At 32.3% G+C, this 23,054-nt stretch overlaps 1 protein-coding gene across 1 annotated transcript in view; it reads right to left on the bottom strand.

Moving 5' to 3' along the window:
- The window catches only part of CDH12 (cadherin 12), a 564,219-nt gene that overhangs the window by 24,632 nt on the left and 516,533 nt on the right, over positions 1 to 23,054 (bottom strand). The window contains exons 7-8 of the mRNA XM_011356438.2: positions 19,201 to 19,388; positions 11,069 to 11,322 (exon numbers count right to left, since the gene is read on the bottom strand). Of these exons, the coding sequence (XP_011354740.1) occupies positions 11,069 to 11,322; positions 19,201 to 19,388 (442 nt within the window). The remainder of the gene's footprint in view (positions 1 to 11,068; positions 11,323 to 19,200; positions 19,389 to 23,054) is intronic.

A 23,054-nucleotide genomic window follows, 5' to 3' on the forward strand; every position in this document is an offset into this window, starting at 1 on the left:
CTAACTTGACACAGTTTCTTATTTTTTTCTCCCTGTAGCTATTACCCACCTTGCAATAAAGAAGAGTGTAAATGACAGCTTCTTTATTGCAAAGTCAGTATGCTCAAGGGGAAACTGGAAATAATGAAAGATTTAGTACTCCTGCTGTTCATATTATTTTAGGGTCTTGACATCTTGAAAGCTCAGCAGAGACTAAAATTCTAAAGCTGACCATGGATTTCTTTAACCTGCTGAATATTAAAACTTTTTCGAGCGGTAAAAAGATTTTTTAATGGTGGCTTTGGGAAGAGCTGGGGCTGGGGAAAACATCTGGAAACAGCTACAAAGAACTTAGGCCAGAACGGAGGTAGAATCTTTGTTCTCATGGCTAGAAAAAAAAAAAAAAAAAATTATATTACAAACACCGAGGGGACATTTTTTAACTGACAATGTGGTAATTGCACAGAAATATTTTTCTCAAACACATATACAAGGGCCATTGTTGTTTTATTGCTCTATATATCCAGACACCTTTAAAAAAAAAAACAGTGACCTTGGCTAATAATATCTGTTTATCTTCTTTATTAGCTAACTTTCTTGGTAATAACAGAATTGCCTTTTCTTTGTGTGAAGCAGCTGGGCTAAAAAAAGCCAAGAAAATGAATAAAAACACAGAAGTTGCATTTATATAAGCCTTTAGATAACAGCAGAAATATAGGGTAATGTATGTAAAATTATTTTCAAACATATTTTCAATCATAATAATAGACATTTTGAAATCTTACCATGTGCCAGACATTATTTTAAATGCTTACATATATTTACTTATTAAATCCCACAGATACCTAAAAATAAGTATTATTAATCATCCCATGCTACATATGAAAAAACTGAAGCATAGAGACATTAAGAAATTTGCCCAAGTTCACATAGCTAGAAAGTTTTAGAACTGATATTTGTAACATACCATCAATATTTTCCTTATAATTATCATCATATACTTACCAATTTTAAATAAAACATTAATTGAAAGGCCTCTGCTAATCAAGAGCTCAATGCATCACATATTCATCAACACTATTCTGGCCAGATGTATTAAGGCAAGGTCATTACAAACAGAGGCTGAAGCAGATGACATCAACGTAATCAGCCCACCTAAATCCCCGGGCCAAAGAAAGTGATCTACTAGTCCATCATGGAAAGTTAGTTAAAACATGTATTTCAAAAGAGCAAACTTTTCTTTTGTCAAGCTGTTTATTTCAAATTGACAGTTTGCATATCATTTCAGTGCTAAATCAAAACTACTTTCCTTTCTGAATGAAATTTATAACTCTTAACTTGTCAATATTTGTTAATAACTGATTTCTGAACCAGAAGATGCTGAGTATTATAGGACCAGGGCATAAATTATGCTGTTAATCTGCTTTTGCTAACTCTCTTGTTGACTTGAGGGTTGAGAATGCATTGATCTCTTATGATTTCAATGTAGTATCCTATCTCTTAGGAATGTTCTCAAAAATTATAAATGCACAATTATGAGACATATTTAAAAGTCAGGGAGCATAGAATATAATGAGTTTAATTCTCCCTATTACATAATCTTTTCTGAACAAGAAAGCATTTTCTCACAATACCCCTTTTCAGCATTTTTAGTCAACTGGGCACATGCGCGATTTAAGAAAATTGCTACTGAATCCTTAGTTACTAGTGCATTTCTGAAAGAATTCGTGGTGTAGACTAACTGTTTAATTGTATCATTCACTAAATATTTCCTCAGTGCCCACTATATTCTAGACATTGGACTAGGATTGAGACTTATAAAAATAAAAAAAGTACAATGCCCACCAATACAGAATCTAGTTGGGCAAACACATATAAACAGATTTCATCAGCTGCTTGAGAAACACAGACACTAAAACAATGCAAAGAAAAGACACCTAGTTCAAAACCTATTGGTTCAGGCAAACCTTCCTGCACATATCGTGCTGGTATTAGAAGGCTGTAGAGGAATTATTCAGGAAAAGAGTGAGGTAGACAAAGTGAAGAGAGGAAGGAAGATATTTCAGGAAGCTGTGAAAGCAGTAGCAAAATCATAGTTTATGTGGGGACTGACTATAAGTTAGGAATTATGAAAAAAATATCTGTGAGGCACAATAACATAAAAAAAAGATACAGGATTTAGGTCAAGGGAGACCTTGTAAATTATATTAAGGAGGTGGGACATGATTCTTTGGGTAATGAACAATATAGAGGCATATAATTAGGGTATGGATTAAAAGTTAATCAATTTTAAGCCATATGGTGTACATATTAGAATGGGACCTGACTGTAAGCATTTCTCATATACCAGAATCTTGCCAAGACATGGAAACAACTAAAGTGCCTTTTGATAGATGATTGGATAAAGAAGATGTGCTACATACATACAATGGAATATTACTCAGCATAAGGAAAGATGAAATACTGTTATTTGCAACAACACAATGGATCTTGAGATTATCATGCTAAGTGAAATAAGTCAGTCAGAAAAAGTTGAGAACCATATGACTTCATTCATATGTGAGATATAAAACTTAAAGCAACAAATAAACAGACAAATAAACAAAAACTCACAGACACAGAAAATGGTTTAATGATTACCAGAGGAAAAGGGGAGCAGGGGGAAGGTAGATAAAGATCAAAGGGGTCAAATATGTGGTGGTGGAAGGAGATTTGACTTTGGGTGGTGAACTCACAATACAGTTTACAGATTATGTATAATTGAATTATATACTTGAAAACTATATAATTTTATTAACCAATGTCACCTTCAAGCAAACAAACAAACAAAAAGGAAAGACAAAACAATCAGGGATGTAAAACAGATTTTATTCAATGGGCTTTGAAGAATACTTGAAATAATTAGGGATATGCAGGCTGAAAGAAAGAAGACAAGAAAATATGCTAGCTTCCTTTAATTTGATAAGGACACATGGAAAGAACATGTTAGACTCACTCGTTATGTTTTAGTGGAATGGAGATAGGGACAGAAGGATGACATCTATAGAAATTATGATTTCATATAAACATAACAAAGACTTTGATATCAGACTATGCAAGGTCATAATGAGTTTCTTCAAGAAACAGTAAGCACCGAGAATAATTAAATATTGACTGTCCAAATACTTGGGGCAGATGTGGTTGAATGCATTTAAGCAGAGTTGGAGATTCTAAAGGTACTGACGTGGCTGAGTGGCTAACACTATTTCCCATGCAGAATGAAATCTATTTCTAGTACTTAGCATGGAATCCAGTACTTTCCAATCATTGTTTCATACCAGAATTCTTGTTCTGACCTCGACAAAAGTATTCTACTTCAAGTACTCCAATAAATTGTCACTTTTCAAGCATACACTTAATTTTCCCTAATCTTTTTTTAAATAATAGCTTTACTCATATACTATACAATTTCCTCATTTATGCTGAACAATTCAGTCATTTTAATATGTCCACAGAGTTATTCAACAATGTGGTAGTTTTTAAGAAAGATTTTAAACTTATTAGTTCAGATTTTTTTCATTTAATGGGGTAAGATCCAATTATTTTCACTTGTATAAAATAAAAATTGTGATAATGTGGTGTCAGGTTCCTATATTTCTCCTCTGCTTATTTTCTTTTGTATTAAGTAAATATACCTAGTGTGATATTATTTTTTAAATAATTTTTATTACATTTTTTGAGTTATCTTCTTAGTGTCTGGTCTAGGTTTTGCCACATAAATCTTATCAGATTCTAAATCAGTCTAATTTAATTCCAATAAACTGTAGAAAAGCTATTCCTATGTAGCTATGTTGTATTAAGTGTGTATGTATACATATATTTACATATATAATTATTCATATTATACCTATATAGCCAAAAGCCCAATAAAACAGTGTTATAATTATTGCCTTTTATAATTTCATGTTTATTAAAGCTGAAAAAATGAAGAAAAGTGAATATTTTCAAAAGAGCTTCAGGGTTCTCTACTCTTATATACTCTCTACAACCCTGGGAAATTCCGAGTCACTGGGCGAAGGCAGAGGGTGGTCTCATTTTGGCTCTCCAGGAGTTAGCAAGATGGGGCAAGAATGATTGGGATGCATATCACCTACCCGCTGGGGGTAGAGCCTATGCCCTATGAGTGAGGTTGGGTGGAGGAAGTAAGCTGCCAGTCTCCCAACCACACTCACTGGGAATTTATCCTTTAAAACTCTGGAGTTGGAAAAGCTGAGAAATGCTAGTGTCCTGTGCCTTCTGGTAAGATGTTGCACCCTTGTTGGGAGCTGAAGGGTGAGGAGCCTTGTTTCCTGAACTACATCCGCTTAGAGTGGATTTCCTAGCTCAGCTGGGAGATGGGAATGGGAGGAAGGAGGTAGGACCTGCAACAAGGGCCACAATCTCTTGCTGATCATGTTTTAGTAGATTTTCTTGAGTAAATGTTTCTTCATTTGCTGAATGCTTTTAGAAAATTTTCCAGAGACAGCAAATAGCTGTTTTACTGTTGTTGTTGTTTTTTTTTTTTTTAAATAATTTTCACCATCTATACGTGTTTTACTGGGGAGTATGTCTGCAAGTTCCCCATGCTGCCATTCTTTAAGTGGAACCTTATTCCTTTCTTCTTTTCTCACTCATTCCAATTAAACTGCATGCTATCTTTTAAAGGTTGTCTTTGTTTATATCTTTGCAAGTCTTTGAAATGAACAGATTTTTCTTTTACACAGCATTCCATTTTGAGGCAGATTCCGGCAAATGTAAGACAGTTTATATACCTCCTGTGGATGTGATTTTCTTTCTAATCCAAGGTCCTTAGAATTACTTAAGATCTAGCTTTATTCATCTTTGGATTCCCAATCTGGGATGTTATTTCACACATAGCAACTGCTATTTAAATACTGTATGGAATTTGATGCACAGATCCTATTTTCTCTACCTATATAATAGTTAAATATTTCTACTTTAAGAGAATATATTTAGGGTTTTAAGAATGTCTTCTTTAGGACAATCACCTATTTCTGGTTTGCTGAGGACTTTCTAAGTTTTAGTACCGAAAAACCTGAGGCCAAGAAAATTCTTCAGTCCCAGACAGTACTGGAACAATTAATCATCTAACTTCTAGTTAATTACAACATACAGTGTAGGTTATAATTTACTTCTGATTCAAACAGGAGTCCATCTCTGTACAATGACTCACTCTACACACAGATCATTTTTAATTGTAACTTTAAGTTTTTCTGGTAAGACTTAAAAATTCAAGATCTTACAAAATGTATGCATAAAATAATGTGTCTAGTTTTTTGTTTTATTTAGTTGGTTCAGTCTAATACTGACATAAAGTTTGAATTCCATAAATCAACCACTACTGGGATGCAATAAATTATAGCATGAAGAACACTGACTTTTCGAATAGACAGAACAAGGGTAATATACTAATTCCTTCACTTACCTTGAACAAACAGGTTTAAAATGTCCCCCTCTAATGCCTGTTCTCTTTTTCCCCTATAAAATTTGAAAAAAAAAAAAAACAAAAAAACACACACAAAAAAACTCACATAATACTCACATAATCATAGTGAGTATTGTACTAAAAATAAAGTAAGACATATGTGCCTCAGCATGTGTGTATATATTCTTTCCTTCCTCTCTCTTTCCATATTATGATTATGTTGAATTACTTCCCAGATTAAAAATAACAAAATAAACAACAAAAAAGTATGCTTAGCTCTAGGACCAAGATGTGACATTCATAGCCTTCAACTTTAAAATACCTTAGCTACAAACCTCTGAAGTAGAAATTATGAGCGTAAATAGCCACACTCTATTTCACACAGTGATGCTTTCATTTGACTCTCTCTTCTGTGTGGCATCTAATTTTTACTTCTCTCATCTTTTGAGGGTTGGTATCTCCTTTTCTTTAGATGTTATTCTCCTCAAAAGCTTACTGCCTTCTTCCGGAGTACTACTAATGTGTGGGGGCCAAGTGACAGAGTATAATTTTGTTACTTTTCTATAAATGAGTTTTCAGAAATTCCTTTAAAAGCTTTCATTTTATTTTTAATTAAAATCATCATTTTTAATTTTCTTAATAATTTTCTCACAGTTAATGGAAAAGCTAACTTTGACCTTGTCCCAATTCTCAATCACATTTTGTAAAAAGTGCTTGATAATACACTTATTCTAAAATTATTATGTCTCAACTTTAAGCATTAAAGATGTAGGAGTAATGATTCAGGTCACAGTAGGAAATATTATTTTGTTCAGGTAATAATAATAGTTCAAAAATCTCTTCACTTTTGTCTAGTCTTATTTGGAAAATTTTTTTTTTTTTTGTCTGTGGCAGATAATAAAAGTAAATTTAGTTCAATTAAGTTTCACAAACATTTTATTGAGAAACTAAGCCTTATATAGCAACACTTAGATTGTAATTGCTTCATCAACAATCACAAATTTTTTTCTTAGGAATTCTAATGTTTCTCTCAAATGATGTTAAATAGTAGTTGCTAATTTCCTATTAGTTCCTTTTATGCTTTTTTCCCTAACCTTCCTCCTTATTTTTATTTTCCCCTTAGTAGTATTAAAAGTCATATCTTAGATAGTTTAGATAGCTTCTCATTTAACGAGAAACTAAACAACTTACAAAATTATAACAATATAATTAAGGCAAAACTCTGCTGTCTTCAATTTTGCATTTGGCAGAATGTAATATTAAAATAAATTAAAATAGATCTTTAAACAAAGGGAAATGCATCATAATCTACATATTATTAAAATTACGGTTGTTATATTTTTATTTCCTTCCAAGTTGCTTAAGCTTTCCTCATTTCTTTTAGTCATATTAAGATAGTCATACATGGTCTTCTGACTGTATATCCTTTTACGTATCTAGATGCCAACTTTTGTCTGCCCCAAAAGCTTTATATCTGGTTTATTCTTCAGAGACTTTGAAGCTGTTGGGTATAATGTAAGAGAGTCTGGCACCTTCTTGGAAATCTAAATATATTCTTATTGTATGATATGGCAATTGCACTCCTTGGTATTGACACAAAGGAGTTGAAAATTTATGTCCACATGAAAACTTACACATGGATGTTTGGATAGCTTTATTAGTAATTCACAAGACTTGAAAACAATCAAGATGTTCTTAGTAAGTGAGTGGATAAATAAACTGTGGTACATCCAGATGGAACATTTTTCAGCATTAAAAAGAAATGAGCTATCAAGCCATGAAAAGACATGGAGGAATGTTTACGTATATTACGAAAAAAGAAAGATGCCGGTATTGCATGATTCCAACTGTATGACATTCTGAGAAAATTAAACTATGGAGACAGTAAAAAGATCAATGGGATTGGCGTGGGGGAGGGATGAATAAGCAGAGTACAGAGAATTTTTAGGCACTGAAAATACTCTGTATGACGTTATAATGTTAGATATACATCATTATACATTCATTCAAACCCACAGAATGCACATCAAGAGTGAGTTTTAAGGTAAACTATGAACTTTGGGTATTATGATGTGTAAGTTCACCAGTTGCATTTAATGTACCACTCTGGTGGGGGATATTAATAATGGGGGAGGCTAGACATGGGTGAGGGCAGGTATATGAAAAATCTCTGTACTTGCTCTGAATTTTGCTTTGAACCTAAACTGCTCTAACAATAAAAAGTCTACAAGAAAATTTTAAAATAAAACATTTTATACCTCTTTCAAACTTCACAAACAAGTAAGAAATAAGTAAGAAAATAATGAGCAGTTTTTCAAATTTTTAATTTTGACCATTTAACTTAATTAATATTTAAGATAAATTATATATGTTGCTATAGGGAGTCACTTTATTAGCTGTACCACTCTTTCCTCTCACCTTGTAAGCATGTTTTGTAGTTGATGCATTTGAGAGGAGAGCTCTCAAATAGAAACCAGCTATTTGATAGTCTCTCAACCCATGATTAAAAAAAATCAGTTACAGAAAATTTTCAAAAAATGTGATGAACACACCAGATTTGAGCAATAAGTTAATTTTAAGTAGGGCACAGATAGACATTTATATTTTCACAACAAGTTGTTAATTACTTAAAATATTATACTCTATTATGGTAATTGATAATCATTTTCCATTTATTAATTAATTTTACTACTTGACTTTAAGTGGTAGGTATTGGTTGGAAATATTAAATAAAAAGAGATAACATGAAATATAAACTGTTTAATTGTATTAAATACTGTAACTTTTAATTTAGATATTGAAGTTTATATGCATTAAATATGCATTATATGCATCTTTAAAATTACATGCAGTAAGTTTAAAACTGAATTGTTCATTCTCTCATTCGATACACAAAATTAATTTGATTAAATTTTATTTTGAAATTCATTCATAGGATAACTAAGATTTTTACGTTTGTATCAAAAGTGGCACACATTGAGCAAAATCATCCATTAATAACTCTCTGTAACTCAAGTCACTCATACCGAAAATAAAAATTAATTTCCAATGTAACAGAATAGTCACATATTTAGAATTTTATTTCTAAACTTAAGAGACTGTTGTGAAACTCACCTCATTAGTGGTGGGAACACATATCCACTCTTAATCTGACACACTAGAAATCATTCCCATGAACTATATGTAGTAGGAGGGTCAACGGACACAGAATATTAGAGGTAGGAAATTAATGCATCTAAAGGGAAAGGCTAGAAGTATGTAAAAGAAATAACTAGAAATTAAGGTCTAGGCAGGAGGGACCAAACGCGGCATAACTAGATTCTTTACAAGTAACAAAAACTTTCTTCTAAACTATTTAAATCCTAGATTCTGGCTCTTTGCTGTTCTCAGTCATGGTAAAATAATAATATTAATAAATACAGTAATATGGAATAATATAGTCCTAAATTAATACCTTGCAAAATAATCCTGTGAAAAGACAGTTAAGCAAAATAAAGCAAAACAAACAGAACATACCTAAATATGTCAAGTAATTTTACATTTTGATGCTTACTTTTCACAACATATTTTTACTACTATTCTTAAGTGAGCAAACATGTTTTCAGACCAAGAAAAGATGATTCATATCCCTTGTTTCCTCAACTGACATGATTCAAGCTTATTGTTTACTCTAAGGCAACTTTCATGTTGATTCAAAAGCAGCTTTATCTTTAGACAGCTCCTCATGGGAATCCATTAGTGACTACAACTTTAGTGAGTTAGTACCCATTAGAAGAAAGACAGGGGATATTACTATATTTCACATAAAGTAACAGTTGTCAGACCCTAGCTCCTATGACATTTGACATTAAAAAAAAAAAAGAAAGAAAAAAGAAAAAAGAAATCAGGCTTGTAGTTGGAGAATTTCTCTAAAATGTAGGTCTCTTTTATTCCTCCTACCAGTGTCCCGACTCTAACCATTTTGGTGTATTTGAAAGTTTGTAACATTCGCCTTCCCTTTATCAGGTGGTATTTTTAACTTATAGACCCATTAAAATCATATTTTATTAACTTATTGATCTCATTGTGCTTTTATCAGTCCCCCAAAATAGAATATATGGTAAATTTAAACAATTTAGCATGTTCTCTAAGATATCGTGTTCAACTATGTCCCCAAATTCTCCTCATTTATTGAACCGTAGAGTTTCAATCCATATTTATTTTTATTTCTTTCTTTACAACATTCAATATTTCTTCCATAACTGTTTTTATTCTTGTAAGTACCTGTAAATCTACTCACCAGGCACTTCTCATTTTCAAAATTATCAACAGCACACACAGGGTCTTCAGAAACAATATTGATAAATGATGACAGGTTAATATGTAACAACGACTAACATGGCAGATTCTCGAGACTACCCCTACAAACACTATTAATAAATATAGTTTTCTGGAGTTCAACTGGAAGTAAATCATGTTGTTAAATGGACATGTAGAACAGCCATTTAACTTCAATGAGTAAATTAGCCAGCATTTGGCCTGACACATAAGGTTGCCCGGTAATTGCTGTTTCTCTTCCTTTTCCCAAGACAAATGTGCTTCTTTAGAGTTCTCTCCTGATCACAGATATGTTTTATTCCGGCCACTTTAGAGGATGGATTCAGATGTATACAAAGAGCAGAGCTTGAGTGCTTGCAAGATATTTACTGAGATTTTCCTATATGTTATAAATGTGTAGTGTTGAAGCCACTGAATTGTTGATCCATTTTTATCATTAATTAGAGGTGTAAGATTCAGAAAAATTCCCATGTTTCTCTCCCCTTCCCTCTCCTTCTCACTCTCTCTCTCACCCCCTCTTTCTACTCTCCATCCTCAGTACCTGTAGGCATGTGGCAGGGAATTTAAATGTACAGAAGTAAAGGTGAATGAGAACGAGTCTCAAAATATGTTGTAGGATTAATATATAAGTTAAGAAAAGGGAATCCCCATCATGTCACAAGTGGAATTTATAGCTTTGAGGGAGTGGGGAGAAAAACTGTTCTCTCACACTTTCTTACCCCAACGATTGCTTTGTCGACCCACTGCCCAGCAGCCTTATGTCACTGGGAGATCCTGGCAAAGTCTGGACTTCGAGAAATTCCATAATTCATCTTTTGCAAGGACTAACTCCAACTGTGCTTCCACCAGCAGACACAATTATCACAGTGAGAAAATGAACTACAAATTGCAAATGGTAAAACTTTTATTTTCAAGCACTAACTTTGGGGGAGAAGTAGAGATTTTAGAGTAACCAAAAATTTATTAAATGTCTATTATCTTCCAGCCACTGTAAAAGTATATTACTATAATTAATCATAAGAATCATCCTTTGAGGTTGTACTATTAAATCCCTTTTATAGATAAGAAATTGAGTTTGGTTAGCTTGAGTGACATATCCAACATCGCACCCTGCCACAGGAAATGATATCACATGATTTTGTTCAAATCCTAAGGCTTTTTCCATTAATACTTCTCATATGAAGCCATTACATTTTTAAGTAACATATTCAAAAACTAAATCATTCATGCCAGTTTGCACAGAGGTTCTGTTTGTTGTTAAATTTATTTTTCTGACACACATATAAAAAAAATATTCCTTTTTCTTACCTAACAGCACTACTCCCCACGTCGAGGTCTTGTGCAGTGACGGCGCCAATGATGGTCCCAACCGGAGTGTCTTCGTAAACCTCCATGGTGTATAGCGGCTTGCTGAAAACCGGCGGCTCATCCACATCCAGCACGCTGACCTTCACTGTGGCTGTGTCTTTGAAAGGGCCCACGGAGTGAAACCGGTGATCAAGGTGAAGATTGGAGGCTTCTACTTTAAAAGTATATGCTTTCTTTGTTTCAAAATCTAATGGCTGAAGTGAGGACAAATGAAAGGTGAGGTGGTATAGTCATAAAGGATGCGGCAAAGATGGTGAACATTGCTTCAGAACATTTGCAAGTGAATACAAATTGTATTGGTTTCAACATTTCATTTTCCTTTATACCTAATGGGTAAAGGAACGTTTTAAGAAAAGAATTACCCGCTTGTAGAAGCTTCTGGGCAACTGGTAAAGATAATCTGTCACATTCATTAAAATGACATATATGTACACATACATATTAGATAGGGCTTATTCATTTTATATGAGCAGCAAAAGAACAACTTTTTAGGCAAGCGGTTTTTGCTCTTATACAATTCTGACATCTAGTGGAATTTAATAGTAATTAAAACACAACAACTGAAATTGAGTACTTGAAGATACTCTTGAGATTCCAGCTGAAAATTTGGTATAACAAAATATGTTTTTTCTCATTTCAACAATAATATCATTTTCTATTAAACACTTAAACGCCTAGATATTTTCTCTAAAAATAAACTCTATCAGGATTTAAAAAATAAACAGTGGTCATTATGAAAAGAGTTTTGGTCTTTTGTTTTCTCAACATTGACTATAATTATTAGACACTAAGTGTAAAGCATCATCAGGAAATTTTACCAATAATTAAAGCTTTGAACACATACGATTAAATTATAGAAACTGTGAAATATAATATTTGGAAGTCACTTGTTCATGGAGTCACTGATTCTCTATTTCAACTTTACCACTGCTTAAATACACTTTTATTCTGAATATTCATTTTATGTTCTCAATAACTAAAAATATTACATTCTAGAAATATGATGTTGCTGTGGTGTTTTATATAAATGAAAACAGTAAGGTCAATGGTTCTGACTTCTAATCACCTATGAAAAATTAGGACCACATGAAATTAACATTTACATAGAGATTTTCTGGGACCTTTAAAACTTTGTTTTCTAAATTAATTCCCTCTAGTATGACTCCAACGACTTGCTAATTGCTGTGTCGACACATCCATTTTTTGCCTCAGTACACCTAGGGGAAATAAAGAAAGTAAATTTCTCTCTTTCAAGGACAAGATTGTTGTTTTATGTGTTTTCTCTGAGGATGCAAAAAAGGAAATTAAAAAAAAAAACTGAAATTAAAAAAAAATTCTCAAAAACAATCACAGTTGCACAGAGTTTATTACAATAAACAATAACACCGCTTGGACTTGACATTAAGTCTTTCTCACAGTAATTTTCATTCAGAGAGATCTATATTTATTTTTCCTTTATTCTCTTTATTTTATCTAATTTGTTAAGGTTTTAATCATGTTTTAATCTGCTTCATACTCAATGCTTTCTTTTACTTTTCATATTTTTAGTTATCTCAAAGTGATATACATATAATATTTATTTTTCTTCCATTTCCATCTCCTTCTTGATAGAAATTTTGATTTGTCTTTAGACCAATAAAAGAACGGTATACATAATATGCCATGGTTGATATTATAGCTATTGGTTCTATGAATAGAAATATAATATCTTGGGGGAAAAAAAAAAAAGAGATAATCCTATGATGCTTTTGTTTTGATTGGCCCAAAGTTTGACTACCACGTTTTGTTAATGGTACCAAACTCATGAAAAGACAACCAATTGCCAAAATAGAATAGCAAAACACTATTGAAGAGAAAAAACATGACACTGCTGCAAATACAACTGGAAATATTTAGCCTGGAATAAAGATCAAAACAAGATGGGATAGACATTTTCACATATTGAAAGGCCGTCATGTTAAATATGTTAGGTTTATCTATCTCTTCGTAAAGTTAACAATAATTTAAATTATTAAATGTAACTTTCGGTTAAAAAATAATAAATCTTTAACAAAGTAAATCTTTCCAAATTGAATTAATTAAAAATATATATACATTGATGGTGTATGTAGTGGTAAGGCTGGGATACATCCTGAGGGGAGAAAGATGCCATGACAAGTAAGGTTTGCTCTTTCTCTATTCAACAGACTTAGAGAACATTGAGAAACATGTCATCTTGTTCAATGAATGAGTTGTTTGAAGCAATACTACGTTCCCTATCATTTGAAGTGTTCAAGAGAAATCGGATGCCTTAAGAGATGTCTGAGAGAGATGGGTATATAAGATAGAGGGCTGCACTAGCTAATCTTGATTAAAAATATATAGAGAAAAATATATATATTTCTGTTTTATATTCTAGAAAGCTGAGGTTGACAGGGCTGGCATCATCCACTGATAGCCTCTGCCCAAGGCAGTCCCTTGCAGGATGGGAGAAGGAAGCAGGGCCAGGCAGGGGACCCAGCCTGTCTCCTCACTGCCAAAGAATGGCCAGGGGCTCTGGGCTCTAAACGCTCTATGAATGGTAAACAAAATAAATTTTCTATCACAGTGACCCCTAACTTCTAGTGTAAGACAATTTTGACTTTACTACGTTAAGTCCTTTTGCGTAGAAAGCTAACTGAGCTGCCCTGGCACATACACATCCCCTCTTTTGGTCAGAATTATTTTTATCTTAGAATGTAGGAGTTAGTACCAATTGTTCCTCATTTCTCCTCTCTATTTTCTCCTAAACATTGAAATGCCTCTGATTATCTGTATGATTAGGCAAATGTGTTCTAGAGAAGATCTCAATTTTATTTACCTATTTGATTAAAATTCCACAGCTATCTGATGGACTTGTGTCTCCATTTTAAAGTTAATTTCAAGCCCAGAAATATAGAGAGAATTCTGTAACCTTGTCTACATTCTTTAGACGATCAGGCATCATCTACGCCTTTTAAGAACTTCTGACTTATCACAGCAAGCAGACATTTGGTGGTCGGGGAAATATAGAGTGAGATAAAAGAACCTCTCTGTACATACAGGTTTTCTTGGTTTTCTTGCAACTGAAAACTGATATCCTGCAGTGATCAAAGAACTGGAGAAAATTGTAGGAGAAATGCCACAATATTATCCTCGATGGCCTTGCTTTTTCATGGCTCTAGCCTTTAAGCAATGCCACTTTATAAAACTCGATAGTTCAGAAAGAGCAAAGAAAATCAATACTGATCTCTTTTGAGTTGACTTTATTCAGCCTATCTGACTGACTGTCCCCCACTTTTCATGGAGGGAGGTTTGGGGTGGTATCAAGGAATGAAATTTATCTAACTTTACAATCAAAAGAAACTTTAACATTTAAAATAAATATAGAAAAAAAGGATTGGTTTTGTTAGAAAATTAATCATATTCTATGACAGAAACCTATGATTATAAAGGTGAGGTAATTTAGCTCTAGCACAATAAATAAAACCTTTGTGGCATTGCTTAGGATCCTATTGAATTTTATGAACCTTTTTAGAAAAGTAAGAAAATGATTGATTGAAGAGAATTTAGTTGAGTAACTCCTTGCTCCTAAGAGTATTTTAATAAAGGAAAGTTAATGAGAACAGAATTTTTAGAAACCAATTGACATTGTAGGAATTTCTACAGTAAGAAACCATAACTATGGAGAAATGAAATATGATATACTTCACTGTTCTTTGATGTAAAAAGGGAGAAATTGGGCAAGATATTGCTTTTTTGCATCTCTGTTTTTAGTTAGCCACTTTCTCTACTCTTATTATGCTGAGGCGCAGGTCATGAAAAACTATATAAAACATTAAATGCCAAATGATTTTGTCATTTCAGAGAGAGATAAATAATGTTTGACGCATGTAGAAAATGGTAAAACTGGAGCCACTTCAAAACGTTGGAGCTGCCATCCCATAGGAACCGTCTTACCTATCTTGCTCCTCAGACCTTTAGAATGTTAAAACTTGCAAAATGACCACCGGACTGGGCCTAAGGCAGGATCATATTCCAAACAACTGTTTACAAAGTTAACAGGAAAGCAGACATTATGACAATCAGATCAAAAATTAAAGATAGTCTTTAGAATTAGCATCACTATGTTAGCTTACCTACACCTGCAGACATTCCTTCCTTAGCTTGTTAACACTCATAGAAATTCCTTTTTTCTATTCGTATAATTATTCCCCTCTCTTTTACATACTCACACCTTGCCTTCACCTCCTAATTGGAACACGATTTGAGTTGTTGCCTAAATCAGTGCTTCTTGAATAGCTATTCTTTGGATCTCAACTAAATATCTGTTGCCTCACTTTGGTTGTTTATTTTTAGGTTAACGTATTAAATACAAGAGAATAACTCCTTGAGCTCTTCCGGGACTCATCATGCTTCTAGACAATGTTGAGTGGAAATGCATAGCTACAATTATATTTTGAGGAATTTGAAAAACAATTTCATAGACAGAATTCCAAGGTATCCCCAAGATTCCTGTCCCTAGTGACCTGTATTATTCCTTGCCCTTGAGTATGTGAGGGGCCGGTGAATTGAGGGAGATATTGCCCCCATGAATATGCTGTTTTATAGGAAAATAAATTATGCAAATATAATTAAGGTTCTTACTCTATGGTGAGTTAATTAAAGACTCGAGGGGTCTGATCTAATCATGTGAGGCACTACAGATGGTGTCCTCCCTGCCTTGAGAAGTAAACCTGCAAGTATAGGACAAATTCAGGTACTAAGATAAAATGAAACAAAACAAAATAGAATTAGAAGAACTTTTTGGTGATATTTTTCCTAAAAATGAGAAAAAATTTCACCAACTATTACAAATATTTAAATAAAACATATGATTTATATGCACATAAATCATGGTTATCTAGGAATGCCAATTTTGTTTAGCTTCCCTGAATGACCATGCTCACATTTTACTTCTAACATATATGTTCTTCACAATAGTTGAAGGCATATGCTTTTCGAAAATATACTAAAATCTACTGCAAGCTGTGTGATTTTGAAAAAGTTAATTTTCTTCTCTGCGCTTTATATTTCCCATTTGTTTAATCAGTAGAACACTGTTTTCTAAGTACTTTACAAAACATGTTGAGTTTCCTAAAGCATGTGAAGACAAAGAAATAATGCATGGGAAACTAAAACAGTAAACCACTGTGAGATATTTGTTTTCTTAGCTAACAAAAATTCTAAACACCCCATATATTTCAAACATTTCCTTTATCCTGGCAACACAAATATAGATATGACAAAGTACAGCAAGAAGAAGCAGATGTGTTTAAAATACGAGCACCGTCAGTATCATAAGTGCTTTGACAGAAATGCTAGCATTTTTAAAATAAAGTAAGGCATGATCGACTTTGCCTGAGGGGCTCAAGAAAGTTTTTAGTGAGAGGCATGGGCGAGAGGCATGTTCAAGGACAGGAAAGAATTAATGAGATACTCTGGAGGGGCAGTGCCTTCTATCCAGAAGGAGGAATGGCACAGGATCTTTGCTAGAAATTGTGGTAAATTTGGTGTACTGTCAAAGTAGCAAGCGCATACGCGTGCATATGTGTATATGCATGTCTGAGTGTGTGTGTGTGTGTGTGCGTGCATGTGTGTCAGAGATGGTAATACAAAATATGCTGTTTTTCTTAATCTTACTAGTTATGGGAACCAGAGACAGATTTCAGCATGAGAGTAAAATGAACAGATTTAGGTTTCTACCATTCACTCTTGAGGAAAAGTCAGTTTGGATGGAGGTAAGGTGTAAAGCTCAGAGAACAGCCATCACAGTAGTGGAAGGGAGCAATGAGGAGGGCTGTAAATTAACCCATGAGAAAGATTAACCCTACTTCGGGAGAATCAGGGGCTGGGCTTCTCATTCTGTATGGCAAAAGGAGGTAAATAGCAATGAAAGCACGTAAGAAAAAGCCTGAATTTCTGGTTTAAGGGACTGGAGATGAGATGGGGCCTTAATCAAGGAAGGAGAAAATATGAGCAGGCCCACTTTTGTTGGGAGAAGGAAGGAATTTGGCTTTAGGCATTCCCAATTTGAAAAGATTATAAAAACACACAGAAATGTCTACAGAGCAACAAACAATCTGCCCTGGTTATGTCAATTTGGGGACTGATTTCTATTGATGAGACTATTTAAGAATGTTAGGCAGAGGTTTAAAAAATAGAAGACAAAGCTTTACAAACACAGGGTCATTATTTGCAGAAACAAATTAAAAACTACTTATTTTTTTAATTATGCATGTCAGACTGGCTAAAAAAGAGTATTTTAAATTTAATAAATTGAGGTGTATGATTGCCTATATATAAGAAGTTATTTCAATTTTTATTTTCATTTTTGTGAGTTATTCAAAAATTAACCACATGATGGTGCTACGCTACCAAATCATTTGAATTCACTCCCTTTCCGTTGTAAGACTATAAAAAGAAAATGAGTTTTAGTGACTTACAGGGAGGGCATCAGTAAAATATAAGTGTCCAAAGAGACCAGTTGAGAACTTAGCTTATTTGTTAAAGAGTCCTGGTGAAGAATAAAGTATTTTATCTCTTATGTTTTTTTAAGAAGAAAGAAAATAGTTCTGCTTTGGATTCAATGTGAACACTATTATGTTTATTTGAGATGAAATAATATTTCTGAGTAACATCAAAATAGTAAGAATTTTTTTAGTTCTCAAAAAATTACTTGTTTTAAAATAAATAGAAAATCACTTCAGCATTTTTTTTTAACAGCAAAAAAGAAAAGGTTTATTAGAAGGGAAAGTACACTTCCAGACGTGGGAATGGGCCTGAGCAAGCGAAGAGTGGCTCAAAGGGCAGCATTCTTCATTTTAAACATGGTATCATTACTTATTAGTCCTCAATAGATTTTTTTTAAATAAAAATGGTACAGAACTGTTTGAAAAATTATGCAAAACATTAAATTGTTCTTTCGCATAATTTGAGTAATTTAATTGCCTAAATTTCTTAATCAGCAATAAGAAACCCAGAATACTTCTATAATTATTCATGTATTTCAGTCTTTGAACATTTTTAATTCATGTAACTTTATATTTATGTTTATACTTAATTAATATATGTTTGTTCTCACTTATCCAGTAGGATGAAAAATACTGGCAAAAAATATAGTGCGCTTGGTTCTTAACTTAAGAATAAAATTGCTGAATATAAAGCACCTTGTACTCTCATTTTAAATGTAGCCATCTTATAAACTTTAAATCGGGTGAAATATTTTTAAAGTTTTTTCATCCTGATTCTGTATTTTTATTGTTGCAATGCTTAATAACATATAGGGTGCCTTTTATTTGTTTATATACTTTACTCAGTGCAATATGACATAAGTATAGAGTAAGAATATTTTTTAACCAGTCTTATGCTTTAGAGAGATTTATGAAATTTCATAATATTATTCTGAACTCAAAGTGACACAAGGAAATGACATTCTGTAGCAGTGCTCATAAACGTAATCCAAGATTGAAAAATAAAATTTTAAGAACTGCCTTTTTAAAATTCTTCTCAGTTTATATAAACCTGACCATCATTTTTATCCACTTAGACACTTCGTACATAGACACTTCGTAGAGCCTGCCTACATCAGCATTTCTCCACTGTGGTGTCAACACTCACCAACGGTTTATGAATTAGAGATTTATATTCTTATAAAAGTCATAAAAGAGGAAAGACCAAGCCTGGTAGGGTTAGAGTTTACTTCTAGATCTTATTTTATTATTATTATTATTATTATTTTTCTAAGTTTGTAAAAATAAAAAAAATTAAAAGTCAATTAAACTCTAGTAAGAACTTTTAATGATTCCATCAAACAAATAGGCCTAGTTGTTTCAACATAAAATATATATCTGTTGAATCGCAGAATAAAAATGCCTCTGGAAATGAATACTTCATAGTCATCTCATCTTTTTTTTTTTTCATTTGACATCCTGTTAATGAAAGGAAAATTAAAATTGCTGTCATTTTCAAGTTTTAGTCTTTCTGTCTTTTAATTATTATTGGGTACTCAACTGTCTAAAAATTTATCTATGTACCTTTTTCAATTTGATGACTCCTTCTTGTGTATCCTCATCTGTGACGATGTCAAACAAATTTCCCCCATCGCCCGGAACAATATTATATTCAATTTCTGCATTTTGTCCAAAATCAGGATCCACAGCTCTTATTCTTCCAATAGCTGAGCCAATAGGAGAAGATTCAGGAACTTTCAGATGGAAGATGCCTGATGAGACATATACAATTTGTGTTGACAGAGGAGTTAGTAAAGTATATAGTAAGATTACCAGGCTGGAAAAATATCGTCTATAGAAAATAAATCAAATTTAAAACATAATTGTAAAAAATGCTGTCAAGAATTGTTGAGTAATCGATCCTTTTCTAGAATTTTAATTGGACATTATAAATAGTAGAGTGTGTCAAATTAAAATTACTGTGAGGAAATGTTTTATATGCAAACGGCATCAAAGTATACCTAATATCAATGTGAAGGTGGGAATATCCATGAAATTAATTGATACTGATACAATAGAATGCAGGATATATAACATAGATGAAAAAGATAGATGATATATAGATGATAGATAGAGATAGATAGATAGATAGATAGATAGATAGATAGATAGATAGATAATAGAAGATAGATAACTATGTATAGAAAGTTAAGGTTATGTTTCCTAACATACATAAATATAAAACATATACATAATGTAAATATAAAACAGATGGACTGTTTACTCAATTAATATAAATCAAAAAACTGAAAATGAGCTGTAAAATGATTATATGTACAGATAACCAAAATTGTAATCCACGATGAATTTAAAATAGTATATTATAAACTAACATTCAATTTATAGTTAATGAATTTTGACTGATACCCTGCTAGGCACTGTTATGCACTTTTAAAATTAGGATCTAAGTTCTATCTCACATTTTTTTACCCTTAAAAAAAAAAGCATTTTTTGACCACCAGGTGGAGTACTGACAATACTATGAATTTGATGCTGAGTTAGAAAAAATAAGAAAAATCTCTATCAATATAAAATATGTCAGAATCATGAAAAAATATAATATCTCACCAAAAATAAAAATGTGTTCATTGTTTAAAAGAGCTTTCAAAATTTTGTAAGGTATAGTATGAAGAAAAAGGTACGGTATAGGCTGTTTTACTGACCGCATTAAAGTAAATATTAATGGATTAAACAGCAGTCTGTTCAATCAAAATAAGGAAGAGACTGGAAGGATATAAAAACACAAAAACAAAACTAAATATAAAAACACAAAGTTTACATTTTGATATTGCCTTTTCAATTTAAGTGACTATTCATGGATTTTAGATTGCACTCCCATAGGTAAAGCAACCAAGGTAATTAATTTGTTTTGGATTTTTAGTTACATTCATAAAAACTGAAATAGAAAGGTCTTTAACTTGTTTTTTCAATAATGAAGTCTTTTTAACAAACTGCATTACAACGTTAGTTATTCACTTCAAGAGTTATAAGAAAAAAAGAGGAATAATCAATCAACACATTATGGAGATTCTGTCAAACAATTTTATATATATATATATATATATATATATATATATATATATATATATATTCCCAAATATTTTTAGAGACCTTAAAGGTCTTTCACAATCAGTTTCAATATTCACTAATTTCATTAGCCTGGTAGCATTTAAATTTTGTTATCCACTCCTCCCGTGGCCCTCTAAAAAAGATATTTACTGTTTTCCCTTATAACATTAAAATTAGCATTATTTATATCCAATGGACATTACCTCAATGAGACATGTAATATATTTAGTCTCAAGACACCTAAATATTTATCTAAAACTTGTTTGGTGCCATGTAAAAAATACAAAGTACATTTTACAGTGGTATAAAATAGTCATTTAATTAATTCATTTAATAGTTAATTAATACTATATACCTTCCTTCAGAGGGGGATATGAGGATTCTTTCTAAAAGGACATATTTAAGAAATAAACAAATAAACATATACAAAAAACTCCAACTGGCAATAATGAAGTGTTATATAGACATTATAAAATAATTTTGATTTAAGAAGTCATCTTAATCAATCGACCTAGTAATTCTCATAGAATGAGATTAGATTTCATTAGGTTTATTTCCTAAACACTTAACACAGTGGCTGTCATATGAAGATGTTCAATATTGAGGACATAAAGCAGGACCTGAACTTGAGACAACCAGAGCAAAGAAAAAGAATAGAATCATAGGTTACATTTTATACCCATCATTGGCATGAAGATAAAGAGAGACATTCAAGGAGCATTTGTCTGAGTTTATAGCCATGATTCCATAGGATAACCTGATATGACTTTTGCAATCAGCTTTCTGTAGAGCATAAGTGTTTTCCAATAGCCATATTAAACACCGATCCTGAAGCACTCCTAATATCTCTATTAGCAAATGTGAGGATGTATGCATTCCTGTTTAATGTGGCAAGAAAGTATGTGATACAGTTATTTAAAGTTGTACTAAACTTCTTGGGGATAAATTCCAAGGAAAAAGGACAAGGCATAGATATGTGAACTATTTTTCTTTTCCTTTTTTTATTCTTTTCTAAATGTCTATTAAATAGAAATAAGATTTATCAAGAATGCCTCCACATCCTTTGCCTCTTATTGTGTAATGGTTATAAAGAAAAAGAAGAAACCCAACAAAACGTTGACTCTGTGGTATAGTTGGTCGTGGTCCAATTTTATGTATCTTAATAAGTGCTACAGAAAGTCTTGAATTTTTCCTAATAAAATAGAGCAATGGAGGTCTATTGTAAATAATGTACTTTAAATCTTCCTCTAACAGGATATATAATTAGGAAGCTTATGACAAAAAAAAAATCAAAGACAGATAGCAGGCAAAGTTTTGAGAGAAATAGGAAGCTATCAATTGTAGACGATTTCAGATTTCATACAGGGACAGTAGCGAGTGGAGGTGATGGAGGATGATTGGGTCGGGAGTGAGGTGGCGGTATTGACTGAAATCTTTAAAAAATATGGGCATCTAACTTAAAAAGCTGGGCTATTTCTTCTTACTCTATCTGTTCAAAGGGAATAACTTCAAGTTACATATTAGGTTTATGACTTGGCTTTCTATTCGAACATTTAAAAACAAAAATAAAAGAATCAAAAAATCAAGGGAAATAATCTAATCTGGTGTCATCACTTAGGAATTGTGGTTACTGAAGGTGAAGAATTTAGCCAGAATTGAGATGATACAATGTCAGAAGAATTTTTAAAACTCTGAAAGGTAATCTGAAGGATATCAGATAATGTACACTATAGATGAGTCTTCCTTTTCAAGACAATATGCTGAGATATGAGCTTTATGCTTTATAAAAGGAAATTTTATGAGGTTAGTAATAATAAATGTGAAACAGCTATTCTTTATAGTGTCCTATCAATATAAGTTAAATAGCAGTTTTTTTAAAAAAAAAATGCCCCCAAATTTTACAATGATCTAATGGCACTAGAAAACTTGTGATACATTGAAATAGTAGTATTGTCCAAAAAAGATTGACTCAATAGCATTTCACTAACATGCCATACCGAAATTAAGATATAATAGAAGTAAAACAGTGATTCACTACTTATATCTTTTCTGTGCATTGAGATTTTAGTGTACATAAAGCACAAATATAAAGCAATGAATTTTCTATTTTTTACATAGCAGAAATATATTTTAGTAAAGTGGAAGATACATTTGTTAAGACAAGAATTTCTCGATAAAATACTGTAGTTGGTAATAAAGTCTACAGAATATGGAACAAGTCAGAGAAACTATGCATTACTCATGTCAGATTGTTTAGGTTCTGTCGTTTTATTTCCAATGACTTGACATTTTATCATTTCTAGAAATTC

This window comes from Pteropus vampyrus, unplaced genomic scaffold, assembly GCF_000151845.1.
Source record: "Pteropus vampyrus isolate Shadow unplaced genomic scaffold, Pvam_2.0 Scaffold27, whole genome shotgun sequence".
Lineage (NCBI taxonomy): Eukaryota > Metazoa > Chordata > Mammalia > Chiroptera > Pteropodidae > Pteropus > Pteropus vampyrus.